This window comes from Anabrus simplex, chromosome 2 (genome assembly GCF_040414725.1).
Source record: "Anabrus simplex isolate iqAnaSimp1 chromosome 2, ASM4041472v1, whole genome shotgun sequence".
NCBI lineage: Eukaryota > Metazoa > Arthropoda > Insecta > Orthoptera > Tettigoniidae > Anabrus > Anabrus simplex.
In genome coordinates this window covers 1011699723-1011719667 of record NC_090266.1, presented here as the reverse complement: position 1 = coordinate 1011719667, position 19945 = coordinate 1011699723, and the positions used below count along the sequence as shown (strand labels likewise).

The 19945-nt window shown below is 39.5% G+C and overlaps 1 protein-coding gene across 1 annotated transcript in view; it reads left to right on the top strand.

Moving 5' to 3' along the window:
- Nucleotides 1-19945, top strand: part of LOC136863761 (uncharacterized) — a 558429-nt gene that overhangs the window by 88660 nt on the left and 449824 nt on the right. The window contains exon 3 of the mRNA XM_067140113.2: nt 10212-10347. Within this exon, the coding sequence (XP_066996214.2) occupies nt 10212-10347 (136 nt within the window). The remainder of the gene's footprint in view (nt 1-10211; nt 10348-19945) is intronic.

Genomic DNA, 19945 nt, shown 5'->3' with positions numbered 1-19945 from the left:
CCAACGGGAAAGGATCCGGCGAACTGTGATGTTTGTTCTTAACAAACATGATCACCCAGTGGGTTAGAATATATATTATTTCAGGTTTGCCTTAGTTTAATACAAGTAAGCAGCTTACAATATTATGTTTCACTGGCAGAAGCTCTTACAACGACTTATTAAAGATTAATAGCCGCAACGTAGCACCCCTTCTGTGTCGTAGATGAGGCTTCACTGTGCAAGATTACCATTCTAGAGCTCGCATAAATTCCACATTGGACAAAACTCGATGTAAAATCAACTTACATTTACAGTCATAAGCAGTGGCTAAATCTGAATGTGCAAGTTTAGCCGATGAAACTCATGACCAATGTGCCCTTGCTCGAGCGACCGTCGCCGATAACGAATGATTTTAGAAAGAAAATGCACTTTTATGGTGAAAGAAAATTCTTAGATGTTAAGAATGATGTTTGAAATGCTCCTAGCTGTGACTGGTTAAAGTGTGGCGGTGATTGTGTGGCGCGTTTTCAATAAGCAGTTTTCTACATTTGGAGTTTATCGGGTCAGTCTTGAAATACCGGGGCTTGTTTCTTTGAAGCCAAATTAAACAATAAAGTCGAACGATCAATAATGTGTTAATCTACATCAATGAAGGCATAATGAATCAAACAGCATGATAGTGTCCGTTTCATTGAGATAGCGCGATTAGTTTGATTTATGTGAGGCGAGTGAACCCATGACCGTCTACACTGAAGTACCTTCACATTCATCAGAGTGTATATCAGTCAATAACTTCTCAGCGTCGTGGGAAGGAACAGTTATACGGCCAGGCTGATATCATTCTACCTGTGGCAAGGTACCATTACAGCACTGATTTCATTTTACCACTGCATGGTTCTCTTTTCCACACATTCTCTCTAACTCCTCCGCGAGCTTATACAATTAGCAATTTAAACTTTGTGGGGAAGGGTAAACTCTAAACATTTCTTTACCCAAATAACGAGCAAAAGAGGAATATACTGTTAGGATTTCTTATAATGCAGGTACGTACAGTTTAGTACAAGTTTCTTCCTTTAATTAATTGAGTTATCTTTCTTGAGGGTGTGGCCTCGTGCATTAGCCAGGTCCCCATTTACCCACTTTGTGCTTTGGAGAATTTGACCTTTATTACTATACTCACAAGGCCACATCTTTGGCGTATACAGCGTACTAGGTCTTCTGGTGTCGGATAGAACATTTTATTTACTTTCGCTTTCCTGTCACAGTTTAATCCTTAGCTTTGACTGTATGAAAATGGCCGATATATGAGCAACGCTAGAAATGATATTCCTTATCCACCCAGTCCCTGTTTTCAATGGCGTCAAATGTCTTCAGTCCGTTGTTGTGCATTTCAGCGGACTAGGAAGACTGAAAAGTAGTATCATACTACCACATTCTTTATATCGAAAGCACTCCTCGTCAGCGACGCCTAGGCTTCCTATGTCGTCTAATTATTGAGCTGCTGGGGATCGAACCAGGCTTCAGGCTGAGATTTCGTCATATATAGTCTGTAATCTTACCATTTTGGGGACCACTCTTCGAACTTCATCAAATTCATATGAGGTAAATACGTCATTTTTATGGGTTCTGATTCCAAGAAGAAAGAACGTAATCATCATTTTACATTACTTTAAAACTTTTGCGGATATTTTTTGTTTTTCAGCCTATTCTTCTTCTGGTGATGATCAAGAGATCGTGCTACTGCGGAGGTCTAGGGACATCACTGTCGAATCACTACTACTACTACTACTACTACTACTACTACTACTTGCTTAAATGCCTTCTAGGGAGCTTCAACTTGAACGTTCCGATTTACTCTACCAGATGGCAGAATACGTAACCAATAATGGTGGTCACGCAAACGATTCCATTTATGACCTAACGTTATTATGAATTTTACAATGAGGTAAATCAAATTTACATTTCGCGTACATGGCATTCAAGTTTAAAATTAAAAGGGAATAAATTAATAAAGTTAGTGTAGAATTTAAAAAGGGAATAAATGAATAAAGTTTAGATGACGAACTTGACTTAATAAAAACTGACCAACAACCCAAGTTCCATCCTGGTTAAGAATGAAATGAAGTAAGTACCACCAGTTACATTTAATATCCAAAAGAAAAGTCCAAAGTTAATAAATATTATTTTCAGTAATTCTTAAGCCCATATGACACTTATTAAACACTAAAGAATTGAATAAAGTCCGCCTCTGTGGTAATAGTGATTAACTGCCACCCCCGGAGACCCGAGTTCCATTTCCGGGTCTGCCACGAGATTTGAAAAATGGTACGAGGGCTGGACACGGGTTCCACTCAGCCTCGGGAGGTCAACTGAGTAGAGGGGTGTTCGATTCCCACCTCATCCATCCTGGAAGTGGTTTTCTGTGGTTTCCCACATCTACTTAAGGCTACGGCCGTTTCCTTCCCTCATCCTTGTTAATCCCTTCCAATCTTCCCATCCCCCCCACAAGGCCTCTGTTCAGCATAGCAGGTGAGGCCACCTGGGTGAGGTACTGACCTTCCCCCCAGTTGTATTCCCCCGACCCAAGGTATAGCTCCAGGACACTGCCCTCGACCTGGTAGAAATGAGATCACTCGCTGAGTCCGAGGGGAAAAACCATCTCTGATGGACAAACGGATTACGAAGGAAAGACATAAGAATTTAATAACTATAAGCTTCAAGGTGGGCAAGGAATTACAAATCAAATGCGAATCACCCTAATAATAATAATAATAATAATAATAATAATAATAATAATAATAATAATAATAATAATAATAATAATAATAATAAAAATAATAATAATAATAATTGTACCGGAGGCACACCCGCCCCGCGCATTTAAAATGAAGCGCCTTGTATAAGGCCATCTGTATCGCAAACCTTGAATCTACTAGTACAAGAATTTTGGACATTTTTTCGACAGATGTCTCTATTATCAACTAAAGTTGTGCCCTCTGGGATGAAGATGAACTATTAATTTTCAAAAAAAATTTGTATGTGAAGGTTTCCTAAACTGAATTGTTTATTGATTGTTTTTGAAGTTCAAAAGTTATCAACACATCTATCACTACCCGCCAACTTAAGATTAGGGGCCGATGACCTTCGATGTTAGGCCCCTTAAAACAACAGGCATCATCAAACAACTTAAGATGTTGGCAAATGAGAAATTGTGTACCTTATTTATTCACCAATGATAACATTTTGATATTTATTTTATTATCCAACGAAAATTGGGGGTGTGGTAGGGTTTCGACCCAGAGAAATCTGGAATCTTCCTCTCCGCTATAAAAGCCGAGTGCTGCTGAGCCATGTCCATCTTGGGGAAATCCCCGAGCTCAATATAATGGCAGATTCTGATTAACATGTGATAGTATTTCAAAGCTAGCTCAAGGGGAAGGTTTCAAATCTTTAGTAATGCACCTTTCATTTTTCTCAAATGTAAATTTCAAACAAGTCGAAATAATTTAACCGAAATTAGGGAACAAAGAGTGTGTAACCCTCGTGTATTCCCTCTCAACTTGATATTGAGGTGACTATGATTTTGTAGCCTATAAAATCTATCTAGTAATTTCTGTAACTTAAATATTTTTCTCCATCTACTCGTAGTCACCTCCGTAGTATAGGTTAGCCATAAGCCCAAATAGGGTTTTACATATTTCATGCAAATTTCAAGGAGTGCAAGTGTTCGCCTCTTTACCATTTTGATTTTCGGCAAGTAACGACAACCTTTTGTTTATTAACCAAAGGCCATGTAGAATGGGTACTTGTTACCCCTGTTAAACTCTATTTCATTCATTTCATGTTAACGATATCAGACTGTTGAGCAGTTAAGAGATTGAGTACTGTTTAATTTTATTAAATGCAGGTTGTACCTTCGATAGGCCTGGAAAGTGCACATTTGCCGAGCAAAGACGCTCTCCCTATTGGCGAATAAAAACTGGGAGATCCGTCTCCGTGTCTGTTAGCTGAAAGGAGCAGTAGCGCTCATGTAAAATTTGTAATTAGGGAGCTTCAAGCTCATATTGTTAATTCATTGTTATCTGAATACTCTTGACCTCTCTGAATTGTTCCACAAGCTTACGAGCCCATTTTTTGGAACTGAATTGTTACTTGCTTAGCAAAGTGTAAAAAATTTAAAATTTGAAAAGAAATAAGAAGAGAAAGAAATATAGGTCCAATTTGAAAGTTTTATATTTATCTTCTGACTGTTTTATATCCACCCATTCATGGCGGCACCTTCTTTAGCTCTGAGTTCCACAGAATCCTCCGAATAATAATAATAATAATAATAATAATAATAATAATAATAATAATAATAATAATAATAATAATAATAATAATAATAATAATAATAATAGACTAATAATAAGAAGAATATAGTGTATAAGGTAACGATAGTTGTTAGTTCATATGGCAGTACATGAGGGCTTCCATACTGCCCTAAATACATTTAGAAATTAAAATGACACAAATTCGAGGACTAAAATTGGTAAAACTTTCGCAAGTAAGAGTGGAATACCCATTCTCGCAACAACACAACAGAGTTAAATAGTCTTAGGCCTACGAAGGCATTTTTGTTTCGTTAGGTGTAACTTAGTTTTAAAACTTTACCTTTGTTAGTTAATCCGAAAAGTTTACCACATCGGCGATAATTCAGTATCTGCCTTCTTACTGAAGGAAGTGAAGATCAATTATTGTAATCACAGTACAATCAGTGAAGGGTAACGCAGTATAGACTAACTGATTAAGCTAAGCGAGGGTTGTGTACATAAAGTCGCTGAATACATTACTGTGAGACAACAAGTCTGAGAATTAAAGTGAAATAAAACCTTAAGACAACAACAACGTCGGGGATTCGAACTAGCTTCCACTTTACTAGATCACTCTTCAATTTACTGTCCGTTTTAACGGAGGTAACGAACGACGTAGATGATCACCGGAAGATTACACTTTATCCAGTACACTTGGCGTAGACCTAATGCACTCTTCTACGTGCGTGAAGGTATCATTCGCTATTGCGAATGGCTAAAAGAGTTCATTCTGGAGCGCTACTACTCCCAAATCCTAGGCATAAGGCCGTCAGAGCTCTGCGGAGTGTACATCCGCACTATGTGCACACCGACATGGTCCGATGCTCGTGGGTTGTCTATAAAATGCGTGTGTAGGAAATGTGGCCCGAACTACATTCAAAGGAACAGGAGACTCCACGTTGTACATTATAGAATGTGATTTAATTTCGTATGGCTATTTCTAGCCGAGTGCAGCCCTTGTAAGGCAGGCCCTCCGATGAGGGTGGGCGGCATCTGCCATGTGTAGGTAACTACGTGTTATTGTGGTGGAGGGTAGTGTTATGTGTGGTGTGTGAGTTGCAGGGATGTTGGGGACAGCACAAACACCCAGCCCCCGGGCCATTGAAATTAACCAGTGAAGGTTAAAATCCCCGAACCGGCCGGGAATCGAACCCGGGACCCTCTGAACCGAAGGCCAGTACGCTGACCATTCAGCCAACGAGTCGGACATAGAATGTGATGAGCATCCTTTTAGAATGAATTTCATTCAGTGTCTTGTTTTGAAGCACTGATGAGTATTTGAAAATTAGTCACTCAGGATACCGTTTTTATCGGTTACACACACTTTGAAAATGTCAGATGCCGTAAACTGAGTGCATAGAACTTCAATAATAACTCAGTTACAAACTTCCACATTCCAGAAACCATATTTGGTATGACAATGCTACAATCGTAAAGAATTATGTAACGTCTAAAATTAGTACAAATCATGCTTCTCACTGTCAGTTGGTTTTAGAAATGCAAATATTCCAATAGATTGAAAAAGAAAATGGAAAACCCCATATAGAAAACACTGAACTATTTTCCGTACGTTATCAAAATGGTAATTTTCTTTGAATGAAAACCATTGCCATGGCATGTAAAGACGTTCTAGGCTACCTGATCAATTTCTGTCTGCACACTTGAATGTATGCTTGTATCAATGAATATCACCAAGTGAGTTGGCTACGTGGTTTGAGTCACGTAGCTGAAAGATAGTTTTCGGAGGAAATTTATTCGAACATCACTGTTGGCAGCCCTGAAGATGGTTTTCCGTGATTCCTCATTTTCTCACTAGGCAAATGCTGGGGCTGTACCTCAGTAAAGGTCATGGTCGCTTCCTTAGCAGTCCTAGCCCTGTCCTGCTGCCTATGACCTGCCTGTACCTTTTAGACATGAAGCATATAGAAAACAAATCTATGAATACAGCATGAAAATGACAAAGTACACGTTTATGACATTTACAATAAATGTTACAATTGACATTATAATCTTGGATACTGGGTTAATTGATATAGCGATATTCAAACTAGGAAAGCATTTGAGAGGGCTTTCCGGTTCATACTTTGTAAACAATAAAACTTATTTAGAAATAATTTCATAAGATTTATTTTAAATAAAATCTTTAAAGAAATTCATCATTGTTAGAATCAATCCTGACTAAGATAGCTGGGAATTACTGCGTGAATTAGGAAAGAAAAAATTCCTTCCCACAAGAGCCAGCCGCAACTGTGGAAAGGAGGGCTTGACGTTTTTGTTTAATACTTAAAACTTACTGGGCATTCAAGTTAACTCTCTGACGCATGAAAGCCATAGTCACTGGCTACTCGCCAAGGTTACCGGATGCTTGAATTCAAGCCAATGCATGAGCGATTCTTGAAATGAAGGATCACATTACTCTGGTTCGGACTGCACGTATAACGGAACGTTCCAACACAATGGTCACTATATCAATAGCGATGTAAAACTTGCAGCTCGCTTTTTAATTCGATAACAGGGCTGTAGGAATTCTACAGGTTTTATACATAGTAAGGACTGCAAATATTTGAATGTTGTTCTGAGGAATTATCATAGATGCAAGAGCAGTCATCTTTTCACAGAATGACATTCTTTTTGGAAATTTCACAAAGTCCCTTGGGTTCACTTTTTAACGATTTAAATATAAGAAGCGCGGACCTGGACGAAGCAGAGAGTTATTCACAATTGGAGAACTCTTAAGGAGTTTAGTTGATTTGCCTAAACTTGCAGACTAAACAGTGAAAGACATAACTGCGTATTGTAAAATAAGTAAGTAGGCCTAAGCAAGTAAATAAGTATCTGTATAGTAGCTGCCTCGCTGAGGTTGTAAAGGCGTACTCGGTTTACTTGTAATGACATGGTTTCGATTATCTTTTAGGCAGTCGAAAAAAAGGGAACTGTGATTTCCACTTCTGGGGTGGAACAGGGTGCTGAGGTTATTACATCCTTAAACAAAAATGAGTATCGGGTAAAATGTAACCGGGCATAAAGAAAATACCCTCAATCCCACTTAGCGCCGGGGTTATGGACAGCGAAAACCTTTTCCTTCCTTTCTCCCAAGTGCCTTCATGGCCTTTGATAGCTTGTCCTTTGCTTACTTCTATTATACGTTCATGTACATCCAAACCTTCTTTCGAGAAAGAAATTCTAGAATAATAGTACCCCACGTATTCATCTCCCTTCTTTAAATATTCTTCGGCTCTTTTACAACATGTTAACAAAACTTCAACTTCAACCGATATAAATTCTAACGCAGTGGACAAAAGGACGTGGTTTGTTCACTCGGAAGGACGTGGGTTCAATTTACCTTCGTGAACTCGAAAACTTTAGTGAAGAAACTTCCATTCGTGGCCCAACACTTGGCCCTGACGTTAACTCATCCTATACCAAGAATGAGTTTTAAATTATTTCCTGCTATCACGGATGGGCAGGTATAAAGCTAATAACTTTATCTTACTTAGTGCTGATGTGAAAATAGTAGAATCCTTTACTTTCAGATCGTCCAAGTGCCTTCACTGTCTGTACTGAGATGGCTTTTGCTTTTGTTTTTGCTCTTCAGAAGACTGATCTGAAACTGTCAACATATAGGTGCTCAGCCAGATGGCCTGCATATGTGTAAGTGTCACGTTATCCGTGAGATAACTTTCTCAGCAGTATTGAAATGAAATGTCGTATGGCTTTTAGTGCCGGGATATCCCAGGACGGGTTCGGCTCGCCAGGTGCAAGTCTTTCTATTTGACACCCGTAGATGACCTGCGCGTCGTGATGAGGATGAAATGATGACGAAGACAACACATACACCCAGTCCCCGTGCCATTGGAATTAACCAATTGAGGTTAAAATCCCCGACCCGGCCGGGAATCGAACCCGGGACCCTCTGAACCGAAGGCCAGTACGCTGACCGTTCAGCCAATGAGTCGGACACAGCAGTATTAATAGCCTTTAACTGACCAGGTTTGCTGATTCTGGTTTCATGACCCAAAGAAACTCGCTGGGATACCGGGAAAGGCACAAATCAGCATGTACGTTGTTATTTTTCGGGTGGAAGAGGGTCCAATATGCTCTCTTTAAACTTCACCAGCAATTTTTCTGCGTAGTATCAATCACGTAGTTGGAAGTCTGCATTCGAAATATGGTAGATATTAACTCCACCGTTGCCAGCCCTTACGTTCGTCTTATATGGTTTCCCGTTTTCACAAAAAGAGTGATGCTCGAGCTGTCCCTTAATTAAGGTGATGGTCATTTCAATTCCAGTTCTACCCCTTTCCTGTTGAATCGTCGCTGGAAACCCATCGGAGTTTATGTGACATACAGTCCAGCCTACCGGGCGAGCTGGCCGTGCTTTTAGGGTCATATAGCTGTGAGCTTTCATTCGGGAGATGGTGGGTTGGAATCCCACCGTCGGCAGCCTGGAAGATGTACTTCCGTAGTTTCCTACTTTCAAACCAAGTCAAAGCTGAGACTGTATCTTAATTAAGGTCACGGCTGATACCTTCCCAATCGTAGCCCTGCCCATCCTCGCGTCGCCGAAAACCTCCGATGCGTTACTGAGATGTTAAACCACTAGCAAATAAATAAATAAATAAATAAATAAATAAATAAATAAATAAATAAATAAATAAATAAATCTAGCCTTTACAGAAAAAAGTAACAATAGGAACATTAACAGATAGGTTTTCGTATATCCTCAGCTACTGTACGCATGCAATACGATTTTTCTGTGCACTACGTCAGTTTCGTCGTTCCGTATTACTCTTTCAATTGGCAGAGAAACCAAACCTCTATCGGACGACTTATTGTTGGTTTTGTTGACAGAGGAAGCTAGATAATTGAAGAAATATAGAACTTCGAAAATTTCCAGTCTGTCTGAACTATTGCAAGATTTTCTAGTTGTATTAAAGCGCAGCATTTAATTAATAACATACTGTAATATACCTGAAAAAGGATACAATTTAATTGATAACAAATTGGCAAGTTTTGTTCTTGAAAGACCATCACCATGTTCTATCAAATATCGAAGCGAGTTGGCTATGCGGATTCGGTCACGTAGCTGTGAGCTTGCATTCGTGAGATTGTGGCCTTGAACCCCACCATCGGCAGCGCTAAAGATGTTTATCTGTTGTTCCTCACTTTCAAACCAGGCTGCACCTTAATAAATACCACGATCACTGTCTTCCCGATGCTACCCTATCCCAGAAGACGTGAGTGACGGTGTGTCATAAAACGGATAGAAAACGTTCTATTAAATCACAGTCCATTTTTTTACAGTTTTCGCTACGTTGCACCGACACATATAGATGTTATGGCGACGATGGGATAGGCAAGGGTTAGGAGGTGGGAGGAAGCGTTACCATGGAACTGGAGTTGCAGGGAAAACATTGAAAACCTTCCTCAGGGCTGCTAACAGTGGTGTTCAAACACACTATATACATATTTATTTATTTATTTATTTATTTATTTATTTATTTACTTATTTTTTATTTATTTATTTATTTATTTATTTATTTATTTATTTATTTATTTTTAGTTTTTAGGTGTGGTGCGTGTTATGAACAAGTGTAAATATTTATGTTGAAATTTCTTGTACAAAAAGGTATTTAAATAGCAACTGCGGTTTGAAAGTAACTTTGGGTCCATGTAGCCGGAGATAATTAAGTAGCCACCTAACGGATCAGATATCATTGTGCCAGTCATAAAAATGATGTTTCTTTCTTCTAGAGTCCAAAAGGGTGATTATAAGCTCCAATCCATTAAGTTCAATGCACGGTAATTTATTAATTTAATATGTCTGAAAAAGATTACTTACTTTCCATGGTTATACCCATGTTACGGTATCTTTTCCAGCATCACCTATCTGACGACAAGCAAGTTGTGCTACGTAATGTGAACCTCAAGACCAGCGGCTTATATCGCTGCGAGGTATCTGCTGAGGCTCCATCGTTCGCTTCTGCGCAAGGAGAGGGCCGCATGGATGTTGTATGTAAGTAGAAGCAATCTTCATTTGTTTTAATTTATATGATCTTCCTTGGTGTGCAGGTGATACTACCAAAATGAGAAACCATTAAAGCTTATGTTCTAACAGTACAGCTATTCTTAAAGGAAGGATATTACGAGGTCAATTTATGTAATCCTTGCACGTGTAACTAGGGTTATTCTACAAGCGGAGTTCAGGTGTATAATGAGATCCTTATAAACAGCATCGTTTTTGGAAATGAAACTAACAAGGAGGCCTGAACTGAACGCATGTAAACTTCAGGCAAAAGAAGGGAAGACAAAATTGGCTACGAGAATTCCGTGCAACAGGCGCAAGGGAATTCTGCTTAACTTAGGATATAGTGCAGGACACAAACCAACAACTATATCAACACGAAGTTCTTTCCAGAAAATATTAAGGAACTAATAAATTCATAGCTCAGAATGCCACATGAACACAATAATATGTTTCAAATAATTAATTTTTCCTGACATTCAACAGTTACATGAACACAAATGAAATGAACATTCGAGCTGTTTTCCCTCTTACTGTTAAACCAGACCGGTTATCAAGAGCGTTCACTTCGAGGGATATCATGAGGAGCCCCTTTCCTTCTAGTGCTAAATGAGGGATGTTCACCCCCCGGTGCGGGAGTGTTGTCAGCACTGAACCTTGGTTGTTGCTTACTTTCAGTTGTAACCTACTGCTAAGGGAAACCTTCCTAGAACTAATTTAAGCAACCAGACTGAGTGACTCAGACGGTTAAGGTGCTGGATTTCTGAGCCCAAGTTGGCAGGTTCGATCCTGGCTTAGTCCGGTGATATTTGAAGGTGCTCAATTATGCCAGCTCTGTGTCGGTAGATTTACTGGCACGTAGAAAAACTCCCACAGGATCAACTTCTGGCACCTCGCCGTCTCCGAAAACCGTAAAATTACTTAGTGAGACATAAAACCATTATGATTATAATTATGAGTATGATTATGATTATGGTGATTTTTATTATTATTATTATTATTATTATTATTATTATTATTATTATTATTATTATTATTATTATTATTATTATTTGGAAGGCGTGCATTATAGGCCATTACCTGCATGAAAGATGGAAGACTGTTATTCGATCCATTCAATTCTATTACTCGCCTTATTCTGATATCAAAGTATTAAAATGTTCTTCTGGAAGTATTGAACCACAGGAAGACGGGTGTGGAGGGTGATTAAAGTATCGGCATAAATCATCTTATGACAATGAGTTAAACGTATTTAAATTTAGTTGCATGTTCTTAATAAACATTAAATGTGCGTATAGTAAACTCTCTTGGCTTCTGTGATTTACTTTCACTAGAAGTAAACTGTTCCAGAACTGAACAAGTTGGGCTCAGGTTTTGGATCACGTGGCTGTAAGCTTGCATTCGGAAATTGGTGGGTTCCAATCCTACTGTCGGTGGTCCAGAAGGCGTTTTTTCGTGCTTTTACATTTTCACACCTGTTCCTTAATTGAGGCCACGGTCGCATCCTTCCCAAACCCGTCCCAGATCAACTTGGAAAGAAGCAATGCCAATGGCCCACCAAGCTAGATGACCAGTGCGGCGGGGCCTGCCCAGAACCCAACTTAGAGCTTGGTTGTCAGTTTCAAGTTCGAACTTGACATGTTCTAAAATCATGCGAAATGTTTCCAAAGCAAACAGAACAGAAAGATCTTCTAAACGGAATACTTGGCCTCTTGGGGCGACAGTGTTCGAGATGTATAGGCTATAGGCCGCCTGCCGAGTTCAGACTCTTGAAGAAGGACTCCGGCGACAGCAGATGAAGAGGCGTCGGTCGGCACAATAAATGCTTTTGAGAAATCTGGCATGGCCGATACTGGGGCGTTACAGACAGCTAACTTGAGGTCTTCGAAAGCGGCCTGCTGAGAAGGACCCCAATCGAACTTAACACTCATCCGACGAAGTAAATTCAGCGGGGCAGCCAATTGGCAAAATTAGGAATACATTTCCTAAAGAAGTTAACCATGCCAATAAATCGAGCTGCTCCTTTGGGGTCGTTAGGCGGTTGGAAGTAACGAATCCCCTGAGTTATACAATGATTTGCAAAAACTCAGTTACGAAAAACGATATGTCCTAGGAGGAACACGGATGGTTTGGGGAAATAAACCTTGGATAACTTCACTGTAAGATCTGCTTTTCAGACTTGCGAAACCACGAATAAACATGAATGCAAGTCAGGGATGATTGATGATTGATGCTTGTTGTTTTAAGGGGCCTAACATCGAAGGCCATCGGCCCCTAATGGTACGAAATGAAAGAACAAAAATTACAAAGTCATCCACTGACCAAAATAAAAATAAAAAATGTCATGAAGAATGAATGGATGGACAGGAACCCAACAAAACACAAAACAAACAAACAAAAACAAAAACCAGTGGATCGGATTCAATAGAGTACGAAAATAACATTATTACCGACCAAGGAACCACTAATAAAGCACAATGATGCTTGGTGTCTAAAGGGGGTGCAAAATCCACGTCTAAGGCCCCACAGAATGGTACATGTCGCGAGTAAAATAGAACCATGGTATGTGTCATTTTGGGGTATTAATCAGAAGTAGCGAAGACTCACGGTGTTCCACAAAAGATGGTACTACTCACAAGTATTGCAATACGTACAAGTAACGCAGACCTATGGTGTGTCTCACACAATGGCCCAACTCAGAGTCAACGCAAACCGAGAAGGTTCCCCACCTAGGTGTACTAAACACGGGCGCCGGTATTCCCGTGGTGTTCCTCACATAGTGGGTACTAATCACAGGCAACGCAGACCCACGGTGCTGCTCATATAGTGGTACAACTCACAGGCTACGCCCAGACCCGCGGTGTTGCACACATGGGTACGACGCACGGGTACTGGAATCCACCAGGCCAGGCTTTTACTGCTACTAATCACAAACCTATTTCGTACCGAATTTAGTGGTACTACTCGCAAGTACAGGCAACCTATGGTGTTCCCCGCATGATGGTACGATTCAAAAGTAGTTACATGGTTCTAATTCAGTCAGCCCTTGGTCGCCCCTTTTAGTCGCCTCTTACGACAGGCAGGGGATACTGCGGGTGTATTCTACATGTGCGTCCCCCACCCGCAGGGGGTAGTGTGTTTGGTCCGCGAGAGGTATTTTATTTCCCTCAAGTCCGCCGGCAAGCCGGTTAGGAACCCCCTATCCGCCACCTGGGACGCGCCACGTGGGAGTATCACCTCTCCCCCTGCTACGCCTGCGTAGCAGGTTCGTGGAGTCAGGGATGGGGACAGATTGAAGCACTACCTTTATGTTCAACACCCTATAGTCTACGAACGGACAGAAACCAGCTTGGGGTTAGATACCGAGGAAATAGGGGAATAATAGTCTTAAGTAGATCGGTGAGTAATCCAGTCATCCACCATCTTATCAAAAATTTCCTCCTGAGCTTCCGTTTAAGGAGGTGACAACCTAAACGGAGGGAATCTCATGGTCACTGAATCCGTCACTTCAGTCTTATATTCAATGACATCATTAACACCTAGTTTCTCTGAGAAGACATCAGTAAATAACTGATGCTACTTACAAACACTATTAAATTGATCCTCAGATAAATGTCCAAGATTTAATACCATCTCACACTCAACGGGCGAAACCATAGAACATGACGCAGAACTACATGGCAAGAGAGGAATACACATTTATACTAGCAAATTTGAAGGTGCAGGAAAGCCTTTGTTGATCCAACACTAGACTTGGGTGACACATGAAATCTGCACCCAGAATAATGGGGCACGACAAATTCTTAGCTGCATACAATTTAAATTTCCAAATAAATTTCGAAGTTCTAATCTTTCCGAAAATGAAACCTGAAATTTCTAAATAAAACGTGTTGGCCAGAACACATTTCAATGAGCAAATAACATAATTTGAAAATTTACCTGGCGACCTCAAATTAGAATACCAGTCTTGACTAATAAGAGTTATATAACACTTCTCGAGTCCAATAAGACCGTAGTGGACTCATCATTATTTTCAATTTTAAGAAATGTTTCTACTCCCGGAGAATCTGAGGATATTTATAAACATTCCTTAGGGCACATAAACTTCTCCTGAGAAATCTCATCTTCATTAACACCCGAAACAAGGGTAAAGTTTTACTCTTAGTTGCGTCTCAAGAAGTAGAACAGGGTGACTCAGCTTGGCGGCCTAGTCATATATGGAATATACTTCGAATGATTGTAATGTTTACCTGTATGCTGAATGAACCACATATTAAACAGCTAGTTGTTGCGGGAGACTCAGGTTGTGCATTTATTGAGGTTAGTGAAGGACACTTCTTCCTCAAATGGTCTGTCGACCAACAAGCATAACATTTATGGGGGAGACGTTTCTACGTGGGGTTGGCCGAGAAATGCTAGACAAGGTTGGTGGGTATCGAGCAATTTGGAGGGTATTGGCGTATTTAACTCCTACCGCTGAGATGGAAATCACCTCATGTTCGCTGAATGTTTGTGGGCGAGAAGCAAAATAAAAACGGTGAAATGCCTTCTATAATTGTTCGAACATCCGTTCTTCCGTGCAGTGGCAGGCGAAAACACGAGCATAAAATCTTATGTCCTGGATGAAATCTGCTGAGTTATCTGCTAATCGGTGCACTCTAGAGTAGTATTTCTGGACTAGAGAAGATACGGCTCTTGAAGGAATGAAATTCGCAGCAGATGGGCATCAAATGTCTCTATTGGGCTTCTATCGGAGTAAACCTTCAAACGACGATCAGACAACACCGTATCAGCATATGGATAGATTATTTGTAACATTTGGGAGTGGGATAGGGAAATTACCATCACGTGAGCTTTAAATTCAACTAAAACATTAGAAATGAAGTAAAATCGCTAGTAGAATTAATCGAGAACCTGGAAATACCTTTCAAAAGAACAGCCATTGGGTTTGGGAGATTACTAAAGCAAAGTGAAACGATCATTACCGCCGGTGGATGACTAGGGTTTTGAGTTGACACATTATTTACGAAAACGTGGGGAGAGTCTTCGGTGTTCTGAAGGAGCACCAATTGGCTGTTGCGAAGGGGCAGAAATGTGTTGTTCGATAGACGGAGCACTTTCAGAAGATCTGTTAAAATCCTCTTCCACATTAGGGGCGAGAGGGGCTACATTCATACTCTTCCTCTATAACTACTGGTTCACCTTATTTGATAGCTTAGAGATGATCTCAACCAAGACATTATCCGACTTAACATGCTGATCACTAAGTCTCAACTGATCCCCTATTCTGATATAAAAGTAGAACATGCTATCTTTTACACGTTTTAAATGATTAGCGGGTTGATTAGCAACTAATTCCGAAAATAATTCTCCTACATTGATCGTGATAGTGGATAACGACTCTCCAATTTCTCTTTCTGTGACACTGGGACAGAAATGGGAATCTCTGAGGATTTCTTAAATAGTGGCACAGCAGTGGAAAATATGCCTCATATTTAACATTTCTAATTAGCTATTCATAAATTAGCTTCTCTTTCCGGGGATACCAAGAAACCACAACGTCCCTAGGCTGAGACATGATAAGGCAAAAAGCAAAAATTTTAAAAAATTAGAACTTGAGTAACTTTTAGAATTCAGTTCCGAAATATTGCCTCAAAATATGAATAGGGGCTTTGTACAAGCAACTTCAAACCCAATGCTCTGCTACAACTTCTACATGTGTTGTAGTGGACCGCAGAGTGATAAGAAGCGTGGGGGTGAAGGGATGGACAAGCACGAATTAGAGTACAAGAAAATCTGCCACAATTTTAGAGAAATATACTTTCTTTCCTTTCGCCACGAGGTAACAAAATAATACAGCAATAGCATGGGAGCAGGAGGCTCCAACAACAATAACAAAAGCCTAAGGTCTATTAAGATTATATGTTTGAGAAAAAATGGTTGGAAGCTTAGTTATCTCTCAGTTAATTTTTCACTGGAGTTTGAAAGCTCGGATATCACTAATAGGAATGAGCACAACGGCTGAACGTATTTCATCCCACACGAGCACCGAAGCCCTGACCTATTTTACAATTATACAAAATAAACTCAAATTCATACACTTCGTTATATACGTAATTAGTTCAGACTGTACATTCGACAAGATATGTAATATACCATTCGAAAAAGGAGCCGTAAATCCTGATAGAGTTATACCACCAGACAACGGGTCTTGAAACCAGTAGTTTGTTTTACGCAATGTCTTGAAAGTGTTGGACTCAGGATAAAAATTTACAAGGCAAGGAGCTCGAACTCCAGAAACAATTTAACAAGTTTTTTATCTGGCTATAATTCATGCCACCGAAATTCTTTATTAGTGAAGAAATCAACACCAGTTTCTTTAGAATTAGTTCTTACACTCATTAAATAGTATCAACATATCCCAAAATACAGGAACAGATGGTCCATACTACACGGCCATGAGGTTATGAAAGCGAAAGAAAGAAGGCTAAATTTACAAGATCGGAACACAAGACGAACGGAGGCATAATCTAAGCACTTCCGAGAAAAAATGATTACTTTATCTAATTTCGCGGCAGAGGTGAATCTATACTATAATGTGACTTAGGAAAGTTAGAAATGTAAATGACGAAACAGACATAGAAAATTTAATGGTTAGAAAAAGTTAGTCACCAAACATTAAGTAGATAGGAAGTTTAACAAGGGGTACCACACCCTGCTTCCTTATACTTAGCAAGTTCGCACTAGGGAATAAACTTCATCAGTTGCAGTCTCCTTATATGAAATGATCCTTCGAAATTTAAAGCTATTGGCCTACATGACTTTAGAATAGAAACGGACGATCTAGCAGTTACACGCTAAAAGAGAACCTAAAATACTCCCGAATTTCACACACCATTATTATTATTATTATTATCACCGGTATTATTTATGATTAGTAGTAGTAGTAGTAGTATATAATCATCATTATTCCAGTACTATTGACATAATTTCTGTTTTATAGAGGTTATTCTCCCTTCATCTATTGGCAATTTTAACAAACCATGACTTCAAAATAAACGCAGATTTATGCGGCTTATATCATTAGAGGCATAATAAGTTAATAACAAGAAGAAGAAGAAGAAGAAGAAGAAGAAGAAGAAGAAGAAGAAGAAGAATGGAGGCTTGTGGTCTCCTACTAGGTCTCGGTGCAGGTATTTCCAATTGGCAACAATTGTTGACCTCTTCATCAGGTAGTATAGAGGCCTACGTAGGAAAAAATCTTATGTTGAAGACCGGACAGATACCTAGTGTGCGAGCTAGAGGAAATATCGACTACAGTATAAAATCCCTAACTTATCCGGGAATCGAAGCATGGACCAAAGATCAGCATACTAACCTATTAGCCATGAAACCGAACATCACAGACACTGAAAACTTGCTAAAGGTGAGCATATGCACCCCATGCGGGGTGTATTTCGGAAATAACGTAAATAATGTTGAAACATTTACATATACTTCCCTGCTGGTAACTTTGTTGCTAACATTAGAATATTCTCCTTCCTTCGGCGGAAAATTTCAAGTTGTTAACGTGGAAAGTGTGAAGATGTTCACAAATCTTCTTGTCTTACGTATCTGAATCAAAGTGGTCTAAGAATTAATAACTTACTACTTCTTCATCTCTATATATTTATAAAGACGTGAATTTTAGAACAGATACGAAACCAGGCCCCATGAATACTTGGCTAGTTTATTAACGGCTGCTTATTTTTAGAAGTACTAAATATAACATCATCTTATCAATGGATTCCACAGTAGTACCTCTTTGATGATTTCAAGCCACTGGGTTAGTTTTATTTTATGCTTTACACAGTTTTACCCGTTCGTGCAGGCCGTTTCAACTCAGATAGTGGTTTAGAAATAGCTATTAGTTTTGAGTACCTTGACTACAGTTAAATTTCGAAGAGAACTAACAGGGTTTCAATGCAACACAATTTTGAAGGACAGGTATTTCAAAATTTCAGGCGTTTTCTTGCATTTTATAAGAACTTAGAGCAAAACGAGTTTTCGCGTATCCACGCATTGTCATGCAACTTAGTTACTATGTCCGGTTCTACGTACCTTTCCGAAAACGTAACCTTGGTAATGAACCGTATAAAAGTAAAGCTAGGTCATTTTTTTATGTTCGCCTAGAAGCATAGTTACGCACTCATTCTGCTCCTTGGCATCAATAAGGCAGTGAAATGAAGGAAATCTCAAGTATCGTCTTTAAATGCAGAGAAAAAGGTGTTATTTTGTTATATCTTTTTAAGGCTAAGTTTTGTAAATCTTTCTATGTTTTATAAACTGTGCCGTCCATACACTTCACTCCCCTCTGTCTCTTCCCTGCTCACTCCCTATCTCCCACTCAGCCCGGAGCTGCCGACTCGGAATAAGCTGCGTTTTGGCATGCACGGGCATTTACTGCTCACGAATCTTATGTTATTCTTGACTTTCGCGCATACTGCAAAAGATGGCACTGCGGGAGTGCAGCGTTCATTCGTTTATCACTGTTTCGTATCGTGAAATAATTGCAGATGTAACATAAATGTAATTTAATATATTTTGCTGTAATCTAAAGTGCATACAGTATACATTGCAATCAGTATCAGTGGCGTTTCCTGGGCCAGACGTTCAGGTGTTGTTTCAGATGAAATTAACGGATCAAATATAGGCCCGCACATTCCCCCCACTCCCCGCCCCGACTTACTTTACCATATTATTCAGATCACAAAATGAATTATTGTAATACAAAGAAATTGAGGAAAAAATATATAATCTGCAGAGAATTGCGACTTTCTTTCAGAGGTGAAATACGTATTTTGACCATTTCAGTCACTTCAATATTGTAATAACATTATATATATATATATATATATATATATATATTGTAATAATGTAATAATTCAAAACTTAAGTACAGAAAATTAACAAAGCTCCGTCGGCAGCCCTGAAAATGGCTCGGCATGGCCACCCACTGTCAATCACTTGCTTCTCTCTTCGCTATAAGAAAGTGTTGAAAAACCAGCGTTTGTTTGACAATTGTTTTACTATGCTTTCACTACGGTTATTAAAACATTTAAACTTCCATCTTGATTACGTAAACAATAATACACTCACGTGGAACTCGAAGACAGAAACAATATGAAGCATTAGAAGTTGAAACAACGCCTTGGCCAGGTTTAGCAAGCAGTAGGCAAGTGTTGGAAACAGAAACAACGCCTTGAAGAAGTGACAGACTGGCAGGCGGTTCCGAGAGGTGCTGACAGTAAGTGCAGTCTGTGGTCAATATGGAGCGGAACAACGAATGATAACGAAAGAGAAGCAAACTATAATGTAACGTTACATTTAAACAAATAAAATAACATAATGTATAATTTGTATTTCGATTTCATTTAGGCGTTGACTTAGAACTTACACACCGTAAGAAAACGCCACTCGTCAGTATTTGTGGAAGAATCGGCATTATCTATCTGCCCGATTGTTCCGAGCTATGTGGTGTTTACTGGCTTTGCGGCTTACCTATAAGTTGTTCTGAGTTTGCCCATATATGCCTCAAAGGCTCGAAAAC